The following is a 23740-nucleotide window of genomic DNA, read 5'->3' on the forward strand; positions in this document are numbered from 1 at the left end:
AAAACATGTAGAGGACCCTCTGGGATGATCTCAATGCCTCTGTGGAATCCAGCATTCTAGAGCATGGAAGATACTCACCACTGCCAGCGCTCCCCTCTCGTTTGCTGCGGGAGCCTCCACTGTTGTCTCTGCCTGATTTTATGCGCTAAAGCAACAGGACAAGGAGAGAAGAATAAGTGACATTCCTTCAGAACCACACATAACAAAAGAGTGATGTAAAACTAGCATTACCACATGGCCCTCAGGACTAATTCATCACTATCCAAGAGCTGAGTCAACAGAAAAAAGGACAGAATCTTTTTATTTTATTTTTTTGGTTTTTCAAGACAGTATTGTATGTAGCTTTGGTTGACCTGGAACTCGCTCTGTAGACCAGACTAGCTTTGAACTCATATGGATCTGCCTGCCTCTGTTGAGACTAAATGCAGGTGTCATCATGCCTGGCTGGACAGAATTCTTTTGAAAGTAAGGTCTGACGACCCTCCCCACTCCCCACTCCCGATCTATAGAGTGAGTTCCAAGACAGGCTCCAAAGCTTCAGAGAAACCCTGTCTCAAAAAAACAAAACAAAAACTTCCAACAGCACTTTATTGACAAAAAGATTCAGGACATTATAATAATTTGAAAGAAAAAGTGGAAGAGGAGAAAAACATGTACCAAAGGCCAATTCCTACCCCATCCCTAATCTGCAATAGTTAATCCAGTCTACTTGAGGGTTCAAACAAAACAAAACAAAACAAAAGCATCCTGGCTTTTGACATTATACTCCTAAAATATAATTTAGTGTTACTAAAATCTCACACGCACTTACGGTTTGGCCATAGGCATCTCCAGGCTGTGATGGGCCCATGTGTGAGCAAGCAAGTATGTATGTGTGTGTTGGTGGTGCGTGTGTGCACATGCATGGAGGCCAGAGGCTGATGCTGGATGTTTTTTTAGTTGCTCTTTACCTTAATTTTGAGACAGGATCTCTAAGCCTGGAAGTCAGGGATGTGTGGCTACACTGGCTAGCTGACAGCTCCGGGAATCCTCTTGCCTCTGCCCTTCTGTGCTGTGATTACAGACGTGTGTCATGCTCAGCCTTTACATGGGGACTGGTGTCAAGCTCAGGTCCTCAGACTCTCATTGAAAACTGTATAGTTTTAATATATGGTTGTTTTGTGTTTTGCCTAAGTATCAAACTTTTTATTTAGAGCTGTTTGGGTTTTTTTGTTTGTTTTTGTTTTTTGCTTTTGTTTTTCTGAGACTAAGTTTCTCTATAGCTTTGGAGCCTGTCCTGGAACTAGTTCTTGTAGACCACGTTAGCCTCGAACTCACAGAGATCCGCCTGCCTCTGACTCCCGAGTGCTGGGATTAAAGGTGTGCGCCACCACCGCCCAGCTAGAGCTGTTTTTTAAGTACTTTATTTAATATTCATACATGCATATAATGTATTAGTGCCCAACCCAAGAATTCATCAAACAAATATAATAACTGTGAATATATGAGCAATAAATATTGGAGCTCCTGGTTTCATAAAACAAACACCAAATGGTCAGGTAGGTCCTGAAACAGTAATAATAACTGACTTCAGCACTCCATTCTTCTCTCAGAGTTTCAGCTTGGATGCAATAAACTGCAGAGTTAACTACACTATAGATTAAATAGACTTCACATATCTACAGAATATTCCATCCAATGGATATGGGATATACATTCTTCTCAGCAGTCCATGGAACAGTCTCTAAAACAGGTTACATTCTAGGCTACAAAGCAAGTCTTAACAGCAACAAACAATAAAATAATGTTAACTGTTAACGTCTTGCCAATTAACAGTTAAATAAAACTAGAAGTCAACAGAAGAAAGAAACAGAAAACACACAAAGAGTTGGAGACTGAACAATAGACTTTGAGTGATCAGCAGGTTGTTGAAGAAAATCAGGAGAAATTTAAACATTCCTAGATCAAATGAAATTGCTCTTCATCAGAACCTGTCAAATATGGCTAAGGCAATTCTAGGAGGAAAGTTTATGGCTGAGTGTGCACAGGAAACATCAAAGGCCAGTGGGAAGCTCGGTGGGTGAAAGTACTGCCCTGCAAGTCTCATGGCCTGAACTTGATCCCTGGATCCACTCTAGGGTAGAAGAAGAGAACCAGTTCTACAGAATTGTCCCCTGACTTCCACAGGCGTACTGTGGCATGCATGCCCCCTCCCCCCAATCATGCACACACTCACAGCAATCCTTTTTTTAAAGAAAGCTGAAATAAACAACCTAATGATGAACCTTAGAAAAACATCCAACACACTCGATGACAAAAATAATACAATCAATTTGTGAGGCAGAGATAAGATAACACAGAATTAAACAAAAAAAGTTGGCTCTTTGAAAAAACACAGAGATTGAAAATCCATAGCCAATTTAACCAAATAAAGAGAAAAAAGACTCACATTAATAACATTAGAAATTAAAAAAGTAAGGTTATCAGAGTCCAGTGAAATCCAAAGGTTATTATAGAATACACTGAAAACCTACATTTCAAAAGACTGAAAAATTTGAAGAAATAGATAAATTCCTGGACACATACAACTTACCAGAATTAAATCAAGAAGACAGAAATAACTTAAAGAGATCTATAACTAGCAATGACATTGAAAATGCAACAGGAGTCTAACAACCATGCCCAGGACTGGGTGGATTCACTGTTAAATTCTACCACACATTCAAAGAAGAGCTTCCTTAAATTGTTCTATAAAGCAGAAGGAGAAAGAACATTATTCCAAACTCATTCTACAAATCTACATTTCCCTAATACCAAAACTGGGTACAGACAGAACAAAACATTAAGAACACTATAAAACAATTTCACCAATAAACATAGGCATAAAAATTATCAATAAAATGTTTGCAAACTAAACTCAACACATAAAAAAGATGACACATCATAACCAAGATGGCTCCACTCCAAGGATGTAGAACAATCCAGCAGACACAAACTAATAAAGGTAATCCAGCACATAAGCAGACATGAGGACAGAAATCACATTACCTCCATACACGAAGAGAGAACGTTTGACAATGTTCAACATCTCTTCATTATAAGAGCCTTGAAGAACCTAGGAATAGAACTAAAGATCCCAAGCAGCCAAAGCAATCCTACGCAGAAAGAGCAATGCTAAACATCACAGCACCCAATTCCAGAGTCTCCCCATCATGTGTGAAGACGACTCCTGCATCCTGCTCGGGCGGCCCTAGGTGGGAGCAGGATACTTAGGGAGGTGTGAGCTTTCACAGCCACCAAATTATTTAATCCACCGTGCTGTCCCTGCCCTCAGCTACAACCTTCTAGCCCTCTTTGAACCCTATTTTCCTAACAACCACTTAAATCTCTGCGTTCCGTCCATCTGAACTCCAGGCCCACCATGGGCACCCCTTGTCTGACTCATCTCTCTGGCTCATTCACCAAGAGAAACCTGAGCCTCGGCTGCTTCTGTGACTCTCCTCTTCCCAGGACACTGGGAAATGGCCAAGCACGCAGATGGGCACCACAGGGCATCAAGGATATACTCAGCATCTCAGCCATGCCCACAGATTTCCACTCTCTCTCCTCTTCCCCCGTGGCAAGTGTGTCCTGCTGCTGCATGGACCGGAGGTGAGAGCATCCTGTAAGGCCCTAAGTCTCCCTCCAGTTCCTCTATTTGGAGATGCCCTGTGTGTCTGCTGGCTCGAGGTTTCCTCTAACACCCTGTCTGTAGAACGATATTCATCCTTACTTCCAGCTCAACATCCACGTGCACTCAAACCCAACAAGTAATGGCCACAGGATATGGCTCGGCGGGTAACACCACTTGCTGCGCAAGCCTGATTCCTGAGTTCTATCCCTGAACACATAGCGGAAGCAATGAACCAGCTCTTGAAAGTTGTCTTCTGACCTTCCATGCACTGTGACACAGGCAAGCGCACATTCTCTCTATGGCTTTCCATAGCTCCTTCTCTCTTCACACACACATTACATTTACAAAATTAAAAAAAACCAACAAATCCAACCAGAAGGGAATCTAATGGGCCAACCAGTGTTAGCAGCCATGGCAAGCGTTTGTACAGATGTCACCAAGATCACAAAGAACAAGAACCATGAAGCCTTAGTCAGCTGTTTACCATGGGGAGAAGTCTGACCAACAGTATCTAAGCCGAGCATTCTTCCTCAGCAGATGCAGAGGAAAGCCCCCGGGACAGACCCGTGACAACAGCAATCCCATCAGGCCATGGGGCCGACTCTGGCTCGTCCCCCAGGGGTTCCAGAGCTGGCTGGGAGTTGGTCTCGCCCTGTCAGTATAGAGAGGTAAAGCAGCCAAGGTAGAGCCAAGAAAAAACCAGAAAGAACTCAGGAGGGCCAGGCTACAGCGCTACCAAGCTACCTAACAGGTAGCCTAGGCTAGGCCGGGGAAGAGAGACCCTGTTACAGGGTATAACACAAACGTGACAGCCAGCAGGATGAGTGGGCTGAGCCGAGGCACCTCTGAGATGAGAAAGCAAAGGTCAGGTGGAAAGTGTATTAAGATAATGACGGGGTGGATCTAGAATTTGTACAGTTAGACAAATTCTGAGATTAGAGAAGCTGTCTGGAGAAAGCATTAGCTATGGAAATCAAATAGATACAAAAATATAATTTATGTATGAAGGGTAAATGCAAATGGGAGTCTGCAGTTGGCTCTGCCTGGCCATGGTGGCCTGTGCAGCACTCCACGTCTGGTCCACAGCCCAACCCAGACCCATCCAGGACCAGGTCCATTTCGGCTGTTAAACAGCATCATGGTGATGTTCCTGCCACACAGGAGATGTGGGTTTTGTAAATATTCAGGGTCAAACTCATTTCGGGTGGGGTGTGATGGCAGACACAGGAGGCATTGGTGCCGTGACAATGACGGTTCTCCGTTCCTCAGTGCTTAAGTGAGAAACAGCCATATAATGGAATAAAGAGTAAACCCGACAGCAACAGACACTGGCTAGTACTGCCAGGTGCCTGTGTTATTTGGCTAAGTGGAGGTTAAAAGTTGTAAGGTAGTGTTTTTGTAAAAGTCACTCCCTTTAAGAACATGTGTGTGTTGCTGGGCGATGGTGGCACACGCCTTTAATCCCAGCACTCGGGAGGCAGAGGCAGGCGGATCTCTGTGAGTTCGAGACCAGCCTGGTCTACAGAGCTAGTTCCAGGACAGGCTCCAAAGCCACAGAGAAACTCTGTCTCGAAAAACTTAATAAAAAAAAAAAAAAAAAGAACATGTGTGTGCCTTTAATGCCCACATTGAGGAGGCAGAGGCAGGTGTATCTATGAGTTCAAGGTCAGCCTGGTCTACACAGTGAGTTCCAGGACAGCCAGGGCTACACAGAGAAACCTTGCCTTGAAAAAAATAAAAGAAAAAAAGAATGTATGTATTATGTCATTTACATATATTTGTGAAAACGCCTGGAAGCATAACATGTTGACCGATCTCTACAAGTAGCAAGAGTGATTTCAACCTTTTTATTTTATTTGAATCAACAGTTATTTAGAGTGGGTCACAGTGGCACATGATTGCAGCGTGGGCAGCTGGAACACGGAGGTGGGAGAAATGCGAGTGTGAGATCACCTTGGGAACTTCTGAGATCCTTTCTCAGCAAACCAGAGTGGTTTACAAAGGAATCTGCCTGACTTTCCCCAGCTGCTGGGACTGGGCACAGGGCTACAGACACACCACGGAAGTGCTCGACACTGCCATCAGCTCTATTTTTCTCTCTCTCTCCTCTTTCTTTTTTTGTTTTTCGAGACAGGGTTTTTCTGTGTGTAGCTTTGGCTGTCCTGGAACTCGCTCTGTAGACCAGGCTAGCCTCGAACTCATATCTCCTGTCTTTGCTGCCTAAGTGCTGGGATTAAAGGCATGTGCCACCACCGCCCAGCCTCTAATCCTCTTTTAATTATTTGAGACACAGTCTTGTTGTTTTGGTTGGCCATAAATTTGTCATCCTCCTGCCTCAGCCGTCTGAGCAGTGTCGGATTAGCCCGCAGATCCAGCTCTGAATTTTTAAACGAATATTTATTGTTTCAATAATAGGAAAAAGAGATAGCACTCTTAATTTGAAAATCTCACTTAGTAGGTGGGGAGAGGAGAACAGAGTGAGAAAGGTCAAGCTAGAGCACAGGACTGGGTACAAGCTCTGTGGTCAGTGGGTCTGAGCTTTCTCATTCAGTATCACAGTATCGGTGAGAGCAGCTGAATTAGTTAGCAAGGCCGAGTGCTTAGACAGTGCCGGCCTCTAAAATGCTCCATAAACATGAGCTGCTGTTTTCATCTGCAGTGCTGGGGATGGAATCCAGGCCTCCCGCACACTCAGCAGGTACTTCAGCTCGCGCTACACCCCAGTCCCCATGGTTACAATCACTGTCTAGTGCAGTTAACGTACTAAAGTTAATAGAGGGAAAGCTGCCACTAGGAACACGGAGAAGACTGCTAGGGTCACCCAAGCTCTTCGCTCTGGCTCTCTTTCCTGTTGCCAACCCCTGAATCCCTCTTCCTTTCTGATCACAGGGTTAGTTAGGTGTGGATTCTCCAGCAATTCCAGGTAAAAGCCAGCTGTGACAAAAGTATTGAATTCAGTCACATGGCCATTGCACAAAATGTCTCTGGTCAACTTCTCTTGCAGGAAGAGCTCACAACTAAAATTATAGGGGTTAAGAACTACAGCAAAACAAAACAAATAAACAAACAAAACCCTGAAAATCTGACTGGTCATAGAAAACTGCATTAAAAAAAGACATGGGAAAGCCCAGAAATGTGGAAATGTTTCAATAAATTAAAATATACCTATATAGGTATCAACAATGATGTCTCTGAAGAAAATTTTTTTATATATTTATTTATTTGTTATTTATACAATATTCTGTCTGTGCGTATGTCTGCAGGCCAGAAGAGGGCATCAGACCTCATTACAGATGGTCGTGAGCCACCATGTGGTTGCTGGGAATTGAACTCAGGACCTTTGGAAGAGCAGGCAATGCTCTTAACCACTGAGCCATCTCTCCAGCCCTCTGAAGAAAATTTAATTACAGAAGAAAAAAACCCTAAGGATTGTAAACAAGAAACACACAGATAAAGCTTCAACTTTAGAAGAGAACATCCTTAATTCAGAAGTTTATTATATTTTCTCCCATTAATAATGTTTTTATTTTCCTTGTAGAAACTATGAAACAGAGACCTGCCCCATAGGCTCACAATCTAAGACCAACCAACTGAGATGGGACCCACACCAATTATTCAAGAAGCTGGCTTTCCCATGTGTCCATCCTTCCTCTTTCAGCCCTTCTTATTCCTTCCACCTGTCCCTGACCCTGCTCCTCCCCACTCCATGCTGATAACTCAGACTTAAGGAAGAGACCACCCAGAAATGTTTCTTTGATGCATGATGCAAAAAGAAACACTGAAGAACAAAGAAAACAGTTTTTTCTTTTTTCTTTCTTTTTTGTTTTTCCTTATTTCCTTATTTTTTATTTTTTATTTTTTTATGTTTTTGAGACAGGGTTTCTTTGTATAGTCCTGACTGTCCTGACACTCCTCTGGAGACCAGGCTGGCCTCGAACTCACAGAGATCCGCCTGCCTCTGCCTCCCGAGTGCTGGGATCAAAGGCGTGCGCCAAAAACAATGCTCTTATGCAAATAGAATCATGGGTGGACGGGAGAAGAGAAACACAGGGAGCACAGTGTGTAGAAGTCGAAGGTCCCGAGGAAACTGAAGACTGAGGTAGACTATGAACCATTTAGGGAAAGCTCTAGTGACAGAGCACGTCTACGTGACAGTGGGCGCCACAGGTTACCCTGACCCTAGTGATGCAGTATCTGAGGCCCTGAGTGGGCAGAGCTGTTGATGTGGTGATAGGTGAGACAGACACAGAAGAGTCTGAGGGAGCCATCCAGGAATAAGAATTAGCGGCAGAGAAAGAAATCAATTATTTGTTAAAAAGATTTCTCTAATCCCTGAGGTTCCCTGGCAAACGGTTTGTTCCTTTGATGTACAGTTTCCATGATTGATTGCACCCTCCTGATGACAACAAGGCTTGCCAGATCCTGGTCTAATCCCCATTAGGATGGATCCTCAGAAGAAACCATTCTTTTCACCATAAGAAGGGAGCTTTATTTCTTCAGGTCTGTGCTCCTTAATGAACATATAAACATTCTGATGCAGAGAAATGAGAAGGCTGAGCAGGAACAAGAAGGAAGAGTGGGTCCAATGATGTCTCTCTAGTCAGTTAAATTCAGTAGTGTCCTTTAGTTCCTGGACTATCAGTCTAAAGATGTCAGCCAGATTTTAAGAAGGGTCCCATTACTATAGAAACTGTAATAAGGCAAAAGAGGGCAAGAGAAGATATCAGGGCCAAAGGAGACAGAGAAGAGGCAAAAGTGACTCCCACAGAAATGAAGAATGAACAGCAACCACATTGACCCAACTCAGCTTAAAGTTAAGATGGGATTTTACTAGTGGCGAACTGAAAATGTTGCGAGAAAATGAACTCTAAGTATACTTAATCCCCAAATTTCATTGCTCAGAAATTTTTTGCAATCAATGTTTCTTTTTTTTAAGGTTTATTTATTTATTTTATGTATATGAGTGCTCTATCTACAAGTACACCTACATGCCAGATCAGGATCCCACTATAGATAGTCATGAGCCACCATGTGGTTGCTGGGAATTGAACTCAGGACCTCTGTAAGAACAGTTGGTGCTCTTAGCCACTGAGCCATCTCTCCAGCCCACAATCAATGTTCCTTAAAGCTTATGCTTACAATAAAGTTAAGCCATTGTGGCCTTGGTGCAGCAGTACATTCCTATAATTCTAGCAGACTGAGGAAAAAGAATTGCCATTAGTTTGAGGCCAACTTGAGCTGCACAGAGAGTTCCATGTAACTCATAAGGATGGGTCACATAGTGAGACCCTGTCTCCAAAACAAAACAAAAGTTGCTTATGAACTACCCACAAGTGCCAAGAAGCCAAGAGGCTACTTTTGAGAGTGGAGACGGAATTCTTCTTGGAAGTCTAGGAAACCAGGACCAGGGCCGGAGGCGCAGAAGTGACTAATGGTATCTGTAGAATGTAGCGAGCTGCGTGAAGCCACTGATAATCAGCTCCTAATTATGGCTAAGACCTGACTTATGCTGTGATCACGCAATGATTGTCAGCTGCTTGCATATGCGTGGACCTATGGGCAGTGCCCACCTGGCAATCCGGGGTTGGTTGCCCATGCCTACTTAAGGGCTGGGAGGTTTTGCCCGAGAAGGAGAGAAGAAAAGAGAGGGAGAGAGATTTTACAATTGTCAAAAGGTCCTGAATAAAACTGCAGCAGGAAGAGCTCCTGTGTTGCGCGTCCTCCTTGCGGGACGAGGTAGAGCCGCGACAAGTGGTGGCCCTTACAGGGACAAGTGGTGCCGCATACGGGGAACCTCCAAACCTCTCTCCGTGGAGCCCAGAACTTGCTGCAGTCAGGGGATGCACCAGATAATCCTCAGGTAAAGGCTGGGGATCCGTGAAAGAAAGCGGGTTTTCCGCTCTCGCCGGTAGAAGGGAGAGTGGAGGTAATGAGTGCCGCGACTATAGCGCGGATCAAAGTGAGAGCCACGACCAAAGTGGACAGTTTAAAGTAAAACTAAAAGGAGGAATGGGATTTTAGAATGGGCGCTTCAACATCACACCTGATTTTTCTGGCTCTTAATGAGCTGTTAAGGAGTGCATTGGAAAGATTTTTGACTGAATGTGACACAATTGCTTCTTGGTTTGCCGTCTCTGGTAATCTTAATGTGTCGTCCTGGGACAAGCTTGGTAGAGATCTGAATTTTGCCGCTGAACAAGGTACGCTAAGGAAGGGAGTTAGATTCACGTGGTTTGAATTACCGAGACCTCCTGAGTTTGCAGTGGCGTGTGAGCAGCTGCGGCTCCAAGGCCAAGCAGCACTGAGGGTCTGCGAAGCTGCAAACACCCAGGACCTGTCTTGAGGACGGACAAGGCCAGAAAGCTAGGCCACTCCCAGCGTGTGCCTCAGGGCATAGAAGCATAACTGTGATAAGATCTGTAGGCCTGGACCTCTGTCCCTGCCCCAGGCAACAGGCCTAGACAGGATCCGTCCTACCCTGATGGGGTCCGGCTGGCCGCTCTGTGCTGCTGCTATGCCTCCACCTTACAGCTCTGTGGGGAGGTAGAGTCTCCGCCTCCCCCACCCCCCACTGCTGTGACCTGCATCCGAGCGCGGCTGAAAATGGCAGCAAGAATGCAACGTCCCCGCTCAGCAGGAAGTAGCCAGAGACATTGACAACGTCCAAATTCCCTATAAGATAATTTAAGCGGGGTTCTTTCAGAGCAGCAAGCCTGCTTTCCTGAGTTCTGCTCCACTCCATGCACCAGTCTGGACCCAGAACGAATGCAGCTGGGGCAGAAAGGCAGCTGGAGCAGAGCTTTGCTAGGTGGCTGTGGTGGAAGGCACATTGCCTCAGCAGTCGGTGCCTAGCCTGGCGGATGCCACAGCAGTGCTAAGAGTATCAGCAAAGCAACAAGTGCTGGAGCTGAGACAAGCTGGAGCACAGACCCCACAGGGCTGCCCGAGAACGCAGCATAGCTGCAGGGCAAGGAAAAGGCAATGGCAGTTTCAGGTTCTGCACGCCGCTGAAGAGTCTGCAACAGAGCGAATTTAAATCAAGAGACTGCCCTATTGAAGGAGCCGGTACCTGTGTGTACTGTTTTAGCCAAAGGGTTGGTAAAATACCATAGCCCAAATGGGAGGTTGGGTCTAGTGGTGATTGGGAACCTTACTGCTGGCAATCTCAACACCTGTTGTCATGGGCATTTATCTTTAAATCCTGTGTAAGATCAGACAACCCATGAGAATGCAGCATATGGTCACTTAGCAGAAGCAGGATCAGCTGAGCTGCTAGGGAAGCCAAAGAGGTGCACGAGGGAGAAGGTGTCTTCCATGCACTCAGCTGACAAGAATGAATGTGCCACGGGTGTATGGCAGCTGGGGTATGTTGAGAGGCAAGTCCATACCCTAGTCTGTCAGACATTTCTATCCATCCGGGGCTGTGTGTGACCAGCATTCAATATGACTCATGCAGCTAATCTGTCTAAAGAATTGTCTAGATATCTTTTAGGTAATTGGTCTGGTGAATTCGGAAACAACTGGAAAAGCTGCGAGTGGCGACTGCAGATTCCACACGCATGGATACCAGCCTGGCAGAAGGACTATCCTCCTGGATCACTCCATGGATCACCTGAAGGAGTGGGCGGGAGTAGGAACCCTGGCAGGCTTAATGGTGCTTGCCTCCCTGGTATGCCTGTGGTGCGTCTGTCACATAAGGGTTTCACAGCATTGCAATGCAGTTATGATCATTCAGGCCTTCACAGTCATTGAAGCAGGACAGTCCCCTCAAGCTTGATTATATTTGAGCACAGGATGCGAGGCTTGCGCACTGCACTTGAGGTAAGCATACATCAACCTCAAGAAGAGCAAGTCTGATTGCATGTGGGTTGGTGTCTAGCTCCCACCTCTGTAAAAGGACACCGGACAGGTCTAGTGTTCTCTGGGTGGATGACACCTGGACAGACACTAGTACATGTTCCATTTTTAACAGAGATCAGACCTCTACTCTTGCCTGTTTGCTTTACAAAACAAAAGGGGAACTGTAGCGAGCTGCGTGAAGCCACATCTGATAATCAGCTCCTAATTATGGCTAAGACCTGACTTATGCTGTGATCACGCAATGATTGTCAGCTGCTTGCATATGCGTGGACCTATGGGCAGTGCCCACCTGGCAATCTGGGGTTGGTTGCCCATGCCTACTTAAGGGCTGGGAGGTTTTGCCTGAGAAGGAGAGAGGAAAAGAGAGGGAGAGAGTGAGAGGGATTTTACAATTGTCAAAAGGTCCTGAATAAAACTGCAGCAGGAAGAGCTCCGGTGTTGCGCGTCCTCCTTGCGGGATGAGGGGGACCCAACAGTAGAAGTTTGGGCTTACTGTAGACTGTAAAGACTCGACTCAGGCATGCTTGTTTAGTAAGAGACTCATCTTTGCACATGCTCCCATGGTTCTGTATGAGGGGCCCCAACAATGAATTCAATTCCAAAATGTGCCTCATTTAAATACATACTTTTTCGACTCCTATTAAACACAGTCACCTGAACTTCTTACAGCAGTGCATGTGTCACAAGCCTCTCAGCTATTTCATTAGCTTTGGTACGGAGCACAGACTGGCTATTACAGCACATTTTAATGGTGTAGCCTAGCTCGGCAAATAAACAACTTGATGTTTTATAGGACTTTTAAAGTAAAACTAGTTTGCTCATAATATTTTTACAGGATATTAGATCACATCTGAGAAGCGAAGACAGCCAGCCACATTCTGCAAGCATGTGAGAATTAGATCCTCTCTACAGCCAGGATAACTACATAAAAGTCATTGCAGCGACACTAAGCCTCGCCTAGAATTTTATTTCTAGCTGGACGTTGTGGTGCTCGCGTTTAATCCCAGCACTAGAGAGGTAGAGGCAGGAGGATCTCTGTGAGTTCAAGCCAGCCTGGCCTACAGAGTGAGTTCCAGGACAACCAGAGCTACATAGTGAGATCTTGTCTCAAAACAACAAAGAAAGAGTTTTAATTTCAATATATCAATATTAGCTTTAAGAACATATGTTTTCTTGGTAACGGGCAAATATTCAAAACTCATGTACACGCTAGATGTTCTAGGCTCAGGTGTGGGGGAGGTAGTGCAAGCGGGAACCCTGCTATCCATCTGCTGCAGAAATGCGCTGACAATGGCTTCTCTGCACCGTGTTCTGCCACAGACACACCTCAGGCACAAAGCCTGACGCCACAGCAAGTGACATTCTCAGTTACTTCCTCCTCTGGAAAAATGGAAATTATTCATCTATCGGTAGCCCTCTGCTAAGGACTCCATAGAAGCCATCTGGAGTCCTATCCTAGAAGCTGCCCTATTTAGATAATTTCAAAGATATTTCCATTACAATAGAGTGGAAAGGGCTGGAGAGATGGCTCAGAGGTTAAGAGCATTGCCTGCTCTTCCAAAGGTCCTGAGTTCAATTCCCAGCAACCACATGGTGGCTCACAACCATCTGTAATGGGGTCTGGTGCCCTCTTCTGGCCTGCAGGCATACAGACAGAATATTGTAATAAATATTTAAAAGAGTGGAAAAAGCAGTTCAACTCTGCCTCTTCCTGCCATGCTAGGAACTGAACCCAGGTCCTGTGCACGCTCACTAAGAAAGTGAGCTATCATGAGATACAGCCCCAGCTCTTCAACTCTGCTTTAAATACTGTTCATTTTATCATTTTTTTAAATTTTTATTTTATTTTTTCAAGACAGGGATTCTCTGTAGCTTTAGAGGCTGTCCTGGAACTCAGAGATCCACCTACCTCTGCCTCTTGAGTGCTGGGATTAAAAGCATGCACACTACTGCCTGGCATTACTTTATTTTCTAGGGCAAACCACTATCTAAACAGTAAAAACACAATGGCTGCACTGGAAATGCTGCTCAAGTGCCTGCAAATGTACACACCATTCTCAGATTTTAGTATTGACAAGTAAAGTTCTGTATTGACTTCTAAGATATTTTTTGTTGTGAAAATTGGCATTCACAGTATAGATATCACAGCATTTTGAACAGAACGGGTTTTAGTAATCTCCTTCCCATCAACTCTTCTCCCCCTGCCACCCTTGGTTCTCTCTTGTGCCCCTCACCCCATCTCTTTTTCAAGCTTAATGTGTCTTATGCCTATCCCCATCCTTCCTCACTACCTATCTTCACCCTCTCTTGGTCTCCTTTCTAGGATTTTGGCGACACAGACACACACACACACAGTTGGGATGCACACATGAAAGAGAACACGTGCTTCTGTCTTACAGAGTTTAAGTTGCCTCACTAAACATACTTTCCAGATCTATTCACTGTAGTGATATTTCATTTGTAATAAAGTTTGCCTGAAGATCAGAGAGTAAAACAGTTCCACTGATCAGCCTTACAGACCAGGCAGTGGTTACACACACCTTTAATCCTAGTAGCCACACTAGTTGCCATAGAAACCGGGTATTGCCTTTAATCCTAGCACTAGAGAGGAATATAAAACAGGAGACAGTTCTCAGGCTCAGTCTCATTCTGAGATTCCTGGAGGCAGGATGGCCATTTCGGACTGAGGTTGAGGTAAGAGCCAGTGACTGGCTGCTTTTTCTGACCTTCAGGTTGAACTTCAATTTCTCTGAGTTTTTATGAATCATTCAATTCATTTTCAAGAAAATTTCATTTTTTGCTACTGTTGAGTAAAATTCCAGTTCTGTTGTGATGTATGCTCCTAACCCCGTGCATTTCAGCTACAGCAGGCTGACATTTTGAAAATTAACAGACAATAGTTTCCGGCCCACATGAGATACCTGTTCCCGCATTTCTTTCATTTTTTCCAACCGCTTGAGTTTTGTGGCATATTCTTGAACTTCTTTTAATCCAATATCTGTGCAGAGACGAACCAAGAAACGCAAACCTAAATTAAAAAAACCAAAAACAAAACAAAAATTTAGGAAAGGAAAGATGCACAGAGCAAGCCTGACATTTAGCAGAGGCTGGATGCTGACAGCACTTTGTTTTCTCTTAAAACATATAGTCGGGTGGTGGTGCTGCACATCTTTAACCCCAGCACTCGGGAGGCAGAGGCAGGCAGACCTCTGTGAGTTCGAGGCCAGCTTGGTCTACAGAGTGAGTTCCAGAACAGCCAGAGTAACATAGTGAGAGTTTGTCTCAGTTCCCCACCCCAACCCAAACTCATTACACCTCACAGTCTCTAGACCTGGGAGCACCAACTTCCTTGTAGGTGACCTGCCCCGTCATGCCACCAGACCACAGAGAGAGCACAGCACAAGGATGGCATCTCAGGGCTGCAGCGTTTGTTAATGTGCCAATGACAGACACACAAAGACTCCTAAGGGAGACTTGGCTACAAAATGTAGAGTGCACAGGGAAGGAGGAGGAAGATATTTCCAGTAAATGTTCTTTTTACTGCTGGTAAATTCATTGTTTTAATCAATATTATTCACATTAAAGAAGCACACTTTATAGTTGGGCTTGAAGCCAATATCAAATATGTATAAGATAATTACAAGAGAAGGTGGATGTGCACACCTCGGAGCTGACACCCAGGCGAGGCCCTGGAAGAGTCCCACACTTTGCCTCAGCCTGTGCTCTTCCCACCCACCCCACACTTCCGCTCCTGGAACTACTGTGTGTATGATCATCACATCATAAAACAGCAAGAAAATCCTCTCACCACTTATACATCTCACTCAACATATTTAGTTGGGTTTACACAAATGATTAGTTTATTTAGAGACAAGGTCTCATGTATCCTAGGCTGGCCTCAAACTTGCTAGGTAGCCGAGGGTGATCTGGCTTTTCCTCCACAGAGCTGAGACTACAGGCACAAGCCACCAAGTCTGCTTTATTATTGGTATGTATATTAGAGTTTGCTTTTGGATTTAAGATTGTATTGATAAATTAGCAAAGGTGTGATTTATAGCCGTAGTCCCAGAATTGAAAAGCTGAGGCAGGAGGATTGCCACAGTCCAGGCCAGCCTGGACTAAGAGTGAGCCCCATCTCAAAAGAACAAAGTTTTAAGATGCAAAGAATGAAAAGGAAACCAAGTGATTTCTCTCTGACCAATGAGAACACAATGCATAAGACGTCCGCCATTTGTTGTCTCGTTGCTTTGTGACACTTTTATGTCAGTTCAAAAGATTTGGTTTCTATCAATACCAGAGCAATGAAGACCATGGTAGAGCATCTGTAAGTTAAGTACAGGTACAAAGAAAAAATGAAAGTTAATGACTTGATTGGGGGAGGGGGAGGGAATGGGAGGTGGTGGCGGGGAAGAGGCAGAAATCTTTAATAATTAAATTAATTAATAAAAAAAATCAGCAAGAAAAAAAAAACAAAACAAAAAACAAAAAAAAAAAGTTAATCATTTCTCCTCTACCCTCAGACAGAGCTAAACATTTTAGATATTTCTTTGTACTCTCTTGTCAGTTATCAAGACAATAAGCAAAAGCTAAGTTAAAACCTAGTTTTGGAGGGATGGAGGGAGAGAGTACAGGCAAGACAACTGGAATGAGGGGCAATGTGGAAACCTAGTGCAGTGGAAACTTCCTGGAACTTCCTAGTGAGGACTCCTAGTGATGGAGGATACATAGCCTGAATAGGCCATCTTCTGTAGCCAGGCAAGGCATCCAGTGTCCCATATCTGTCCTGCCTGTAAGATGTGCTGGGGCAAAGGCGGTTCAGAGCTTGTGGGAGTGGCCAAGCAATGACTGGTCTAACTTGAGGCCCAAGCCATGAGAAGGAGCCCATGCCCTCACTTCCTGGATGGCCAGGATCTGGAGTTGGATGGCTCAAAGACCTAGGGTAGAACCAAACATGATTAACAAAAGAAACAAGTCAATGAAATGATTCCTAATGGTATTCTGCTACACTCATAGATCGGTGCCCAGCCCAACTGCCATCAGAGAGGCTTCCTATGGAGGGTGATGGGATACTGCCATCAGCTGATGATGTAGACACCATAGCCAAACCTTAGGAGCTCAGAGAACCCCAAGGAAGAGGGGAGGAAGAATTACAAGGCCCAGAGGGGTCGAGAACACTAGGAGAATCAACTAGGCAGGGCCTATGGGGACTCTCAGAGACTGAGGCAACAAGAACAGAGGAGCCTGCAGAGGTCTGCACCAGGTCCTCGGCAGACAGGCTGAGGCTGTTTAGCTTGGGGCTTTTGTGGACTCCTTCCTAACAGTGGGGTTGTCTCTGACTCTTTTGCCTGTTCTTGGGAACTTTTCCTCCTATTGGGTGCCTTGTCAAGCCTTGCTATGACAGTTTGTGCCTAGTCTTTTTGTGTCTTGTTATGCCATTTTTGGTTGATGTCCCTGGGAGCCCTGCTCTTTTCTGAAAGGAAATGGAGGAGCAGTGGATCTGGGGGATAGGGGATGTGTGCTTGGGACTGGGAGGAGCTGGCGGACAGGCTGTGGTTGGGATATACTGTATGAGAAAAGAATACATGAAAAGAAAAATAACCCACTAGTTTTTTGTTTTGTTTCTTTTAAAGGCAGGGAGTCAGGCATGTGGCCCAGAGTGGCCCACAACTCATTATGTAGTTGGGGCTAGCCTATGACTTCTAACCCTTCTGTCTCTGCCTCCCAGACAAGCAACACCACACCCAGCTTCAGCAATGCTGGGGATCAAAGTCAGGGCTCCTTCGTTTCTGGGCAAGTTCTCTACCAACTAAATTATATTTTTAACCCCTAAAAATAAATTTCTAATACCTAAAAAATAGCCATAATGTGATGAAATTGTGTTTATTTAATTGAAAAAGTAGTTCCAAAATGTACCCGTTTCCTTGCGATAAACTACAAAGCAGAAGACCCCACAAATCTGAACTTCTGATCTGATCACTCAGAGGCTCCTGATAGCTAGCTCAGTTCCAGCTTCCAGGGAGCCTGGACCAGCTCCCAGGCACGTGAGTTTCTGAGTCACCATGTTCCTCTCTATTGGGCGGAGTACTGCACACACAGTAGGTGCGCTGGCTCTGTACTGCTTCTGTCTACCACGACCCAGGTTTACATTCTCCCTCTTGCTCTACTATGCTGCCAGGCTGTTTGTCTCGCTTCCTTTAGTACTGCTGGGCTGCAGGCACCTACCATCCTGCCAGGCTTCAACCATACTTCCTGACAGCCTTAGAGTAAGGGGGTATAGAGCACACTTCTCCCCTTACCACAACTACCATCAAAATTATACTTTATAATCATTAGCTAGATGTCAAAAATTAATTTCTTTTCTTTTTTTGCCTTTTGTTTTTCAAGACAGATCTTCTCTGTGTAACTACTCTGGCTGTTCCAGAACTCACTCTGTAGACCTGGTTGGCTTTTAATTCACAGATATCCACTTGCCTCTGTCTCCCAAGTATTGGGATTAAAAGTGTATACCACCAGAAGAAAGTGACTGGCAAACTGCCAATATAGGTGTAACTGTCTTTGAAATTTCCTGTTTCATGGAAAAGTCTGCTGGATACTATGGACCAGTAGGCTGAAGATGGATGCCCCAATGTTAGAGAAGAACTTTGAGTGACTGTCCAGGCAGCAAGATGTCTCTGTCGGGCCGGGCGGTGGTGGCGCACGCCTTTAATCCCAGCACTCGGGAGGCAGAGGCAGGTGGATCTCTGTGAGTTCGAGGCCAGCCTGGTCTACAAGAGCTAGTGCCAGGACAGGCTCCAAAGCTACAGAGAAACCTTGTCTCGAAAAACTAAAAAAAAAAAAAAAAAAAAAAAAAAAAAAAAAAAGATGTCTCTGTCAATTCTAGAGTTTTAGAAGTTGCTTACAATGCACTTCCTGTTTACTTAGGTAATATTATATCCTTCTGGAGTCTTTGAAGGAGTTGAAGAGTAGATAGTAATAATATAACTTTATTTACGAATAATAAAAGATAAAGTATATATAAATATTGTAACTGTAATTCTTGTTTGAGTTGAATTCTTACTTTTGTCTAGGCAGGGAAAACTAAACTGAATACTGCGAGAAAGAAGAGTGGGGTCAGAGAGAAGCTATGTAGTTGGAGACAGATGCTGGGAACTTTACCTGGTAAATCACAGCCACATGGCGATACACAGATTACTAGCAATGGGTTAAATTCAGATATAAGTGTTAGCCAATAAGCAGCTAGAGCTAATGGACCAAGCAGTGTTTTAAATAATACAGTTTCTGTGTGATTATTTCAGGTCTGAACTGCTGGGCTGGAACGAACAAGCGACCTCATATGAATGACAGCAGTTGGTTGATTAAGTCCTCTCTTCTATAAGCAGGGCTCCAGTACTTTTCAGAATTACCCTGCACTCTCTATGGTTGACTCCATTCCCACAGATGTCGTTTTTCATTGCTGTGCTCCCTGGCACATCTCTAATTTCTCCTTTTCTACTACACTGTTCCCTGCAGTCGACAAACAGCCACCTCTTCCATCCTTAGAGAAGCAGCCCTAGAGCACTCCTCACGCCCATTGCGTATTTCAACCTGCTGCTCTTCTGTTTCTGCCTCTACTTTCCCAATGACTTTCCAAAGTCAGTGGCTTTTGGTTGGTAACTTCTATGATTTTTTTTCTCAGTGCTGCATATGAAATCCGGAGCATCTGAGTATCATGCAAGCATCGCCACTGAGTGACAGTCCCAACTTCAAGTACCACAAGTCATAATGTCTTCCTGAAGTCCATCTCCCTTGGCTTTGGGGGCACTGTTCTTGTCTGCTCTCAGACCTCCTTTCTCAATCCCCTACGCATCCTCTCCTCCACTTGAATGTTGCTGTTCTGCAGGTCCACTCTTGGACTATTAATTTATCATCTCTCCTGAGATGTCGCACCCACTTATCAACCTCAGTCAGGCTACATCTTAATAATTTAAAGCTAGTTTCTCACTCCAAATGCACATTTCTCCTCAGTGTTTACCACAGTTGTCTCTACATATCATGGTGACTTTGTTAGAGGAGCTTGGATAGTTCAGCCACATCACAAGACCCAAGAACACCTGCCCCACGCTGACATCACCACCCCAACTCTTCCTCCTACATTTCCTCTACATAAATACTTAAGTTACACTTCTCTTTCGCCTACTTTCACAATTACTCATTATGACTATTAAATATCTTGTTTGAGTATGTGCATGTGATGTATGCATGTGTACATGTTCATGTGTGTATGAGTGTATGTGTATTTATGTGGTACCAGATGTGATGAATGCATGTGTACATGTTCATGTGTGTATGAGTGTATGTGTATTTATGTGGTACCAGATGTGATGAATGCATGTGTACATGTTCATGTGTGTATGAGTGTATGTGTATTTATGTGGTACCAGATGTGATGAATGCATGTGTACATGTTCATGTGTGTATGAGTGTATGTGTATTTATGTGGTACCAGATGTGATGAATGCATGTGTACATGTTCATGTGTGTATGAGTGTATGTATATTTATGTGGTACCAGATGTGATGAATGCATGTGTACATGTTCATGTGTGTATGAGTGTATGTGTATTTATGTGATACCAGATGTGATGAATGCATGTGTACATGTTCATGTGTGTATGAGTGTATGTGTATTTATGTGGTACCAGATGTGATGAATGCATGTGTACATGTTCATGTGTGTATGAGTGTATGTGTATTTATGTGGTACCAGATGTGATGTATGCATGTGTACATGTTCATGTGTGTATGAGTGTATGTGTATTTATGTGGGTACCAGATGTGATATATGCATGTGTACATGTTCATGTGTGTTTGAGTATATGTTTATCTATATGGGTACCAGATGGGATACACACATGTGTACCTGTTCATGTGTGTTTGGGTATATGTGTATTTATGTGGGTGCCAAGTGTGATGTATGCATGTGTACACATTCATGTGTGTATGGTGTACATGCATTAATGTGGGTGCCAGGTATCTTCCTCAATTGCTCTCCACCTTATATTTGAGAAAGGGTCTCTCAGTGGACCCTCAGTGGTCTATGCTACATCAGTGTTGAATAGTGTCTGGAATATAGTCTTCATTCATAAGAATGTGTACAAAAATAGTCAATTTCTGATCAGTAAGACACTGAAAGCAGCAGGCCTAAAATAATTTGCAATGTCGCAATTACTAGGTAAGTCTTCTGTGTACACACTTATCTCAGTAATCCACAATGAAAAGGTAGTCTATGCTTTAGGAATAATATACCATTGTTGCTCCCTTCCCCCTTCCCACAGAAGAGCAGCTTAGAGGCAATTTATAGAAAATAAAATGACCATTTCCAAGGTCAACCTGAGTTACATAGTAAGTTCTTGCCTAGCATGGGCTACATGAGACCCTGCTTAGACAAACAAACCCCAACCAGTTTAGGTAGTTGTCCATCTGGAAGGCTGTAAAATAGGCCAATTTTTAAATTTAAAAAACTTTATTTTGTGTGTATGGATGTCTTGCCTGCACATATGTCTGCACCACATGCATACAGTTCCCTCAGAATCTTGATGGGTTCCCCAGAAAATGATTCTGTTTCAGATAACATTCCACAGTTTCCCCCACTAAGGCTCCAGCTATGGCCGTCAATTGATTACACTTGTTTTGAGAATTATATAGGCCAAAGTCATCTTAGATATTCCTTACAGTGTACACAGTCATTCATTTAACTTTTAGGGTAACTCTTAAAACACTCTGTAAAGGGAAACAATGTGGCCTTGCTGGCCCTGCACCAAGCCATTGTGGCTGCTCCAGAGATTTTCATCAGGAAGCAATTCTACCCTTGAAGGGGCATTTTGCCAAGCCTGGAGACTTCAGGTTTCAACGAACGGGACGGGAGTGCCACTAGCAGGTGAAGGCTGAGGATGCTGCTTACAAACCTGCTGGATGGCCACATTCTAGGATCAACTATTGGAGCACAAAAGTCCTTGCACCCACAGATCTCTAGGGAAACTAGGAATGTTAAACACCTGGTTCTCTTCTCAAAGGTCCTGATATCTTGCCCAGAAGACTGGGAGTGGATTTTGTTAATAAGCTGGTAACCTTTTTGCTATCTGTGGAGAAAGAAAGTGGGTGTGGCAAACCTTACCCACCTTTTGCTTAGAGACAGACCTCACCCAAATTCCCCAGAATGATTATCCTAGACTCTTCTTTCCCTAGAACACTATATAGTCACACTTGACTGATTGTTGCCCGGAAACCTTCCCCCAAATTATACTATGTTTTAAATATGCTGACAGTGAACAGTGATCAGAAGTCTCTGATCCAGGTTGATGAGGTTTTCATTCTCGTCTTTCTTGAGGTTCGCTTCCCTGTCTGACACCTGAAGGGGATCCCTTCAATGAACCAGGTGGCAGGCAGGTTCCACTTTCAAATACTGTCCCTGGACTTCTTGCTCCTGAATGGTCTCTAAAGTGACTGAGACTAAAAACCACACAGAAAGTTTCTTTTTGAAAAGGAACAGGGAAAATAGATGCTTGAGCCAATTGCAAACTACAAATCTGTACTTTTTAAGAGTTCTACAATGATGGCCCTGTAGGCCCTTTCCTCTCTGGTGTCTGCCTCCTGTGGCTATCAGGTGAGGAACCTACTTCTTGATCCTGCATCTCTTCTCAGTCCTTGGCAGTGCAGCTCTTCCAAGAACCAGGCAGAGACTCCACCTACTCCTTGGATCAGGCTGCATCATCAGAAACCCGAGCTCAGGAGAGGTGTGTTTACTGTAATGTGCTGCCTGTGTTTATTATTTTAGAGAACAAGATGAAAAAGACTTTTCAAAGATGTTCTCTTCACTGCAGCGCTGATCTCAGCACCGCCCACACCTCTCAATGACTATCCTCACCATGAATGAAGAGATTTCTTCTCAAGGAGTTGCTTTTTGTTTCCTAACAAAGATGGTAAAAATTCTAAATTGACTATGACTTTCCTCTTTTCTTTTTGGTTTTTCAAGACAGGATTTTCTCTGTGTAGCCCTGGCTGTCCTGGAACTCACTACGCTAAGTAGAAGAGGCTGGCCTTGAACTCAGAGATCTGTCTGCCTCTGCTGGGATCAAAGGTGTGAGCCATCGGCACCCAGCTGACTTTCCTCTTTGACTAAATGCAACTCAGGACAAAACTGACAATTAGTGGTGAGATGCAGCAATGAAGATGGCTGTTTTCTCTTTCCTTAGCTCAGATTTTGCAGTAATCCTGCAGTAATCCGTCTCCTTGTCACTATGACAGGACCGGGCACAGCGACAAGAGAGGCGGCACATGGACGCTTCTGCAAAGCTCATTTCACAACTCACAAGCAAGTAACATGTCAGGATAGCATTTTAAATCTAGGGGTGGGAGAGACGAACAGCCAGTAAAGCGCTCGCTGTGCAAACATGAGGATCTGAGTTTGGGTCCCCGGAACACACAACGGAACACCAAGCACGGTGGCACAGAGTTCCAGTGCTGGAAGACGGGGACAGGTGGGTCTCTGGGGCTCACTGGCAAGCTCCCGGACAGTAAGAGACCCTCCCAAGAACTGAGGTAGAGAGCAATCGAGGAAGACTCCGGACACTGACCTCTAGCACACGCATGTGCCTGTGTGCACAGTGACCACACACACAAATATATTTAAGTGCCACTAAAAAAATCACCTGCAACTGGGCGGTGGTGGCGCACGCCTTTAATCCTGGCACTCGGGAGGCAGAGGCAGGCGGATCTCTGTGAGTTCGAGACCAGCCTGGTCTACAGAGTTAGTTCTAGGACAACCCTGTCTCGAAAAACAAAAACAAAAACAAACAAAAAAAAAATCACCTGCAAGATTATTCATGCTTTGTTTTTTAAGATAGTAAAAGTATCTTTTTTTTCCAACCTGAAAACATTAAACACTAAAGTGGGCAGTTAAAAATGCCTTTCACGGGACTGCCCACAGGACTTACTGCTCTTGCAGAGGACCTGGGTTTAGTTCCTAGCACCTACATCAGGCAGCTCCCAATTACTTGCAACTCCAGTTGCAAAGGACCTGACACCCTCTGGCCTTTCTGATCCCCTGCACACATGTGGTACATATGAATTCACACAGGTATACACACATATACATTAAAAGACTCTTAAAGACAAGCTGGTCTTTGTGTCTTTTACATCATGCATCCTGATCCCACTCATCTCCTGTTCCCTCTGAAACACCCCCCCAACA

General features: G+C 44.4%; 1 protein-coding gene across 3 annotated transcripts in view; it reads right to left on the reverse strand.

The window, feature by feature from the left end:
- The window catches only part of Ift88 (intraflagellar transport 88), a 106493-nt gene that overhangs the window by 17154 nt on the left and 65599 nt on the right, over window positions 1-23740 (reverse strand). For all 3 annotated transcript variants that reach the window (XM_057786582.1, XM_057786580.1, XM_057786581.1), the window contains exons 23-24: window positions 14434-14540; window positions 79-145 (exon numbers count right to left, since the gene is read on the reverse strand). In XM_057786582.1, the coding sequence (XP_057642565.1) occupies window positions 79-145; window positions 14434-14540 (174 nt within the window). The remainder of the gene's footprint in view (window positions 1-78; window positions 146-14433; window positions 14541-23740) is intronic.

This window comes from Chionomys nivalis, chromosome 12 (assembly GCF_950005125.1).
Source record: "Chionomys nivalis chromosome 12, mChiNiv1.1, whole genome shotgun sequence".
Lineage (NCBI taxonomy): Eukaryota > Metazoa > Chordata > Mammalia > Rodentia > Cricetidae > Chionomys > Chionomys nivalis.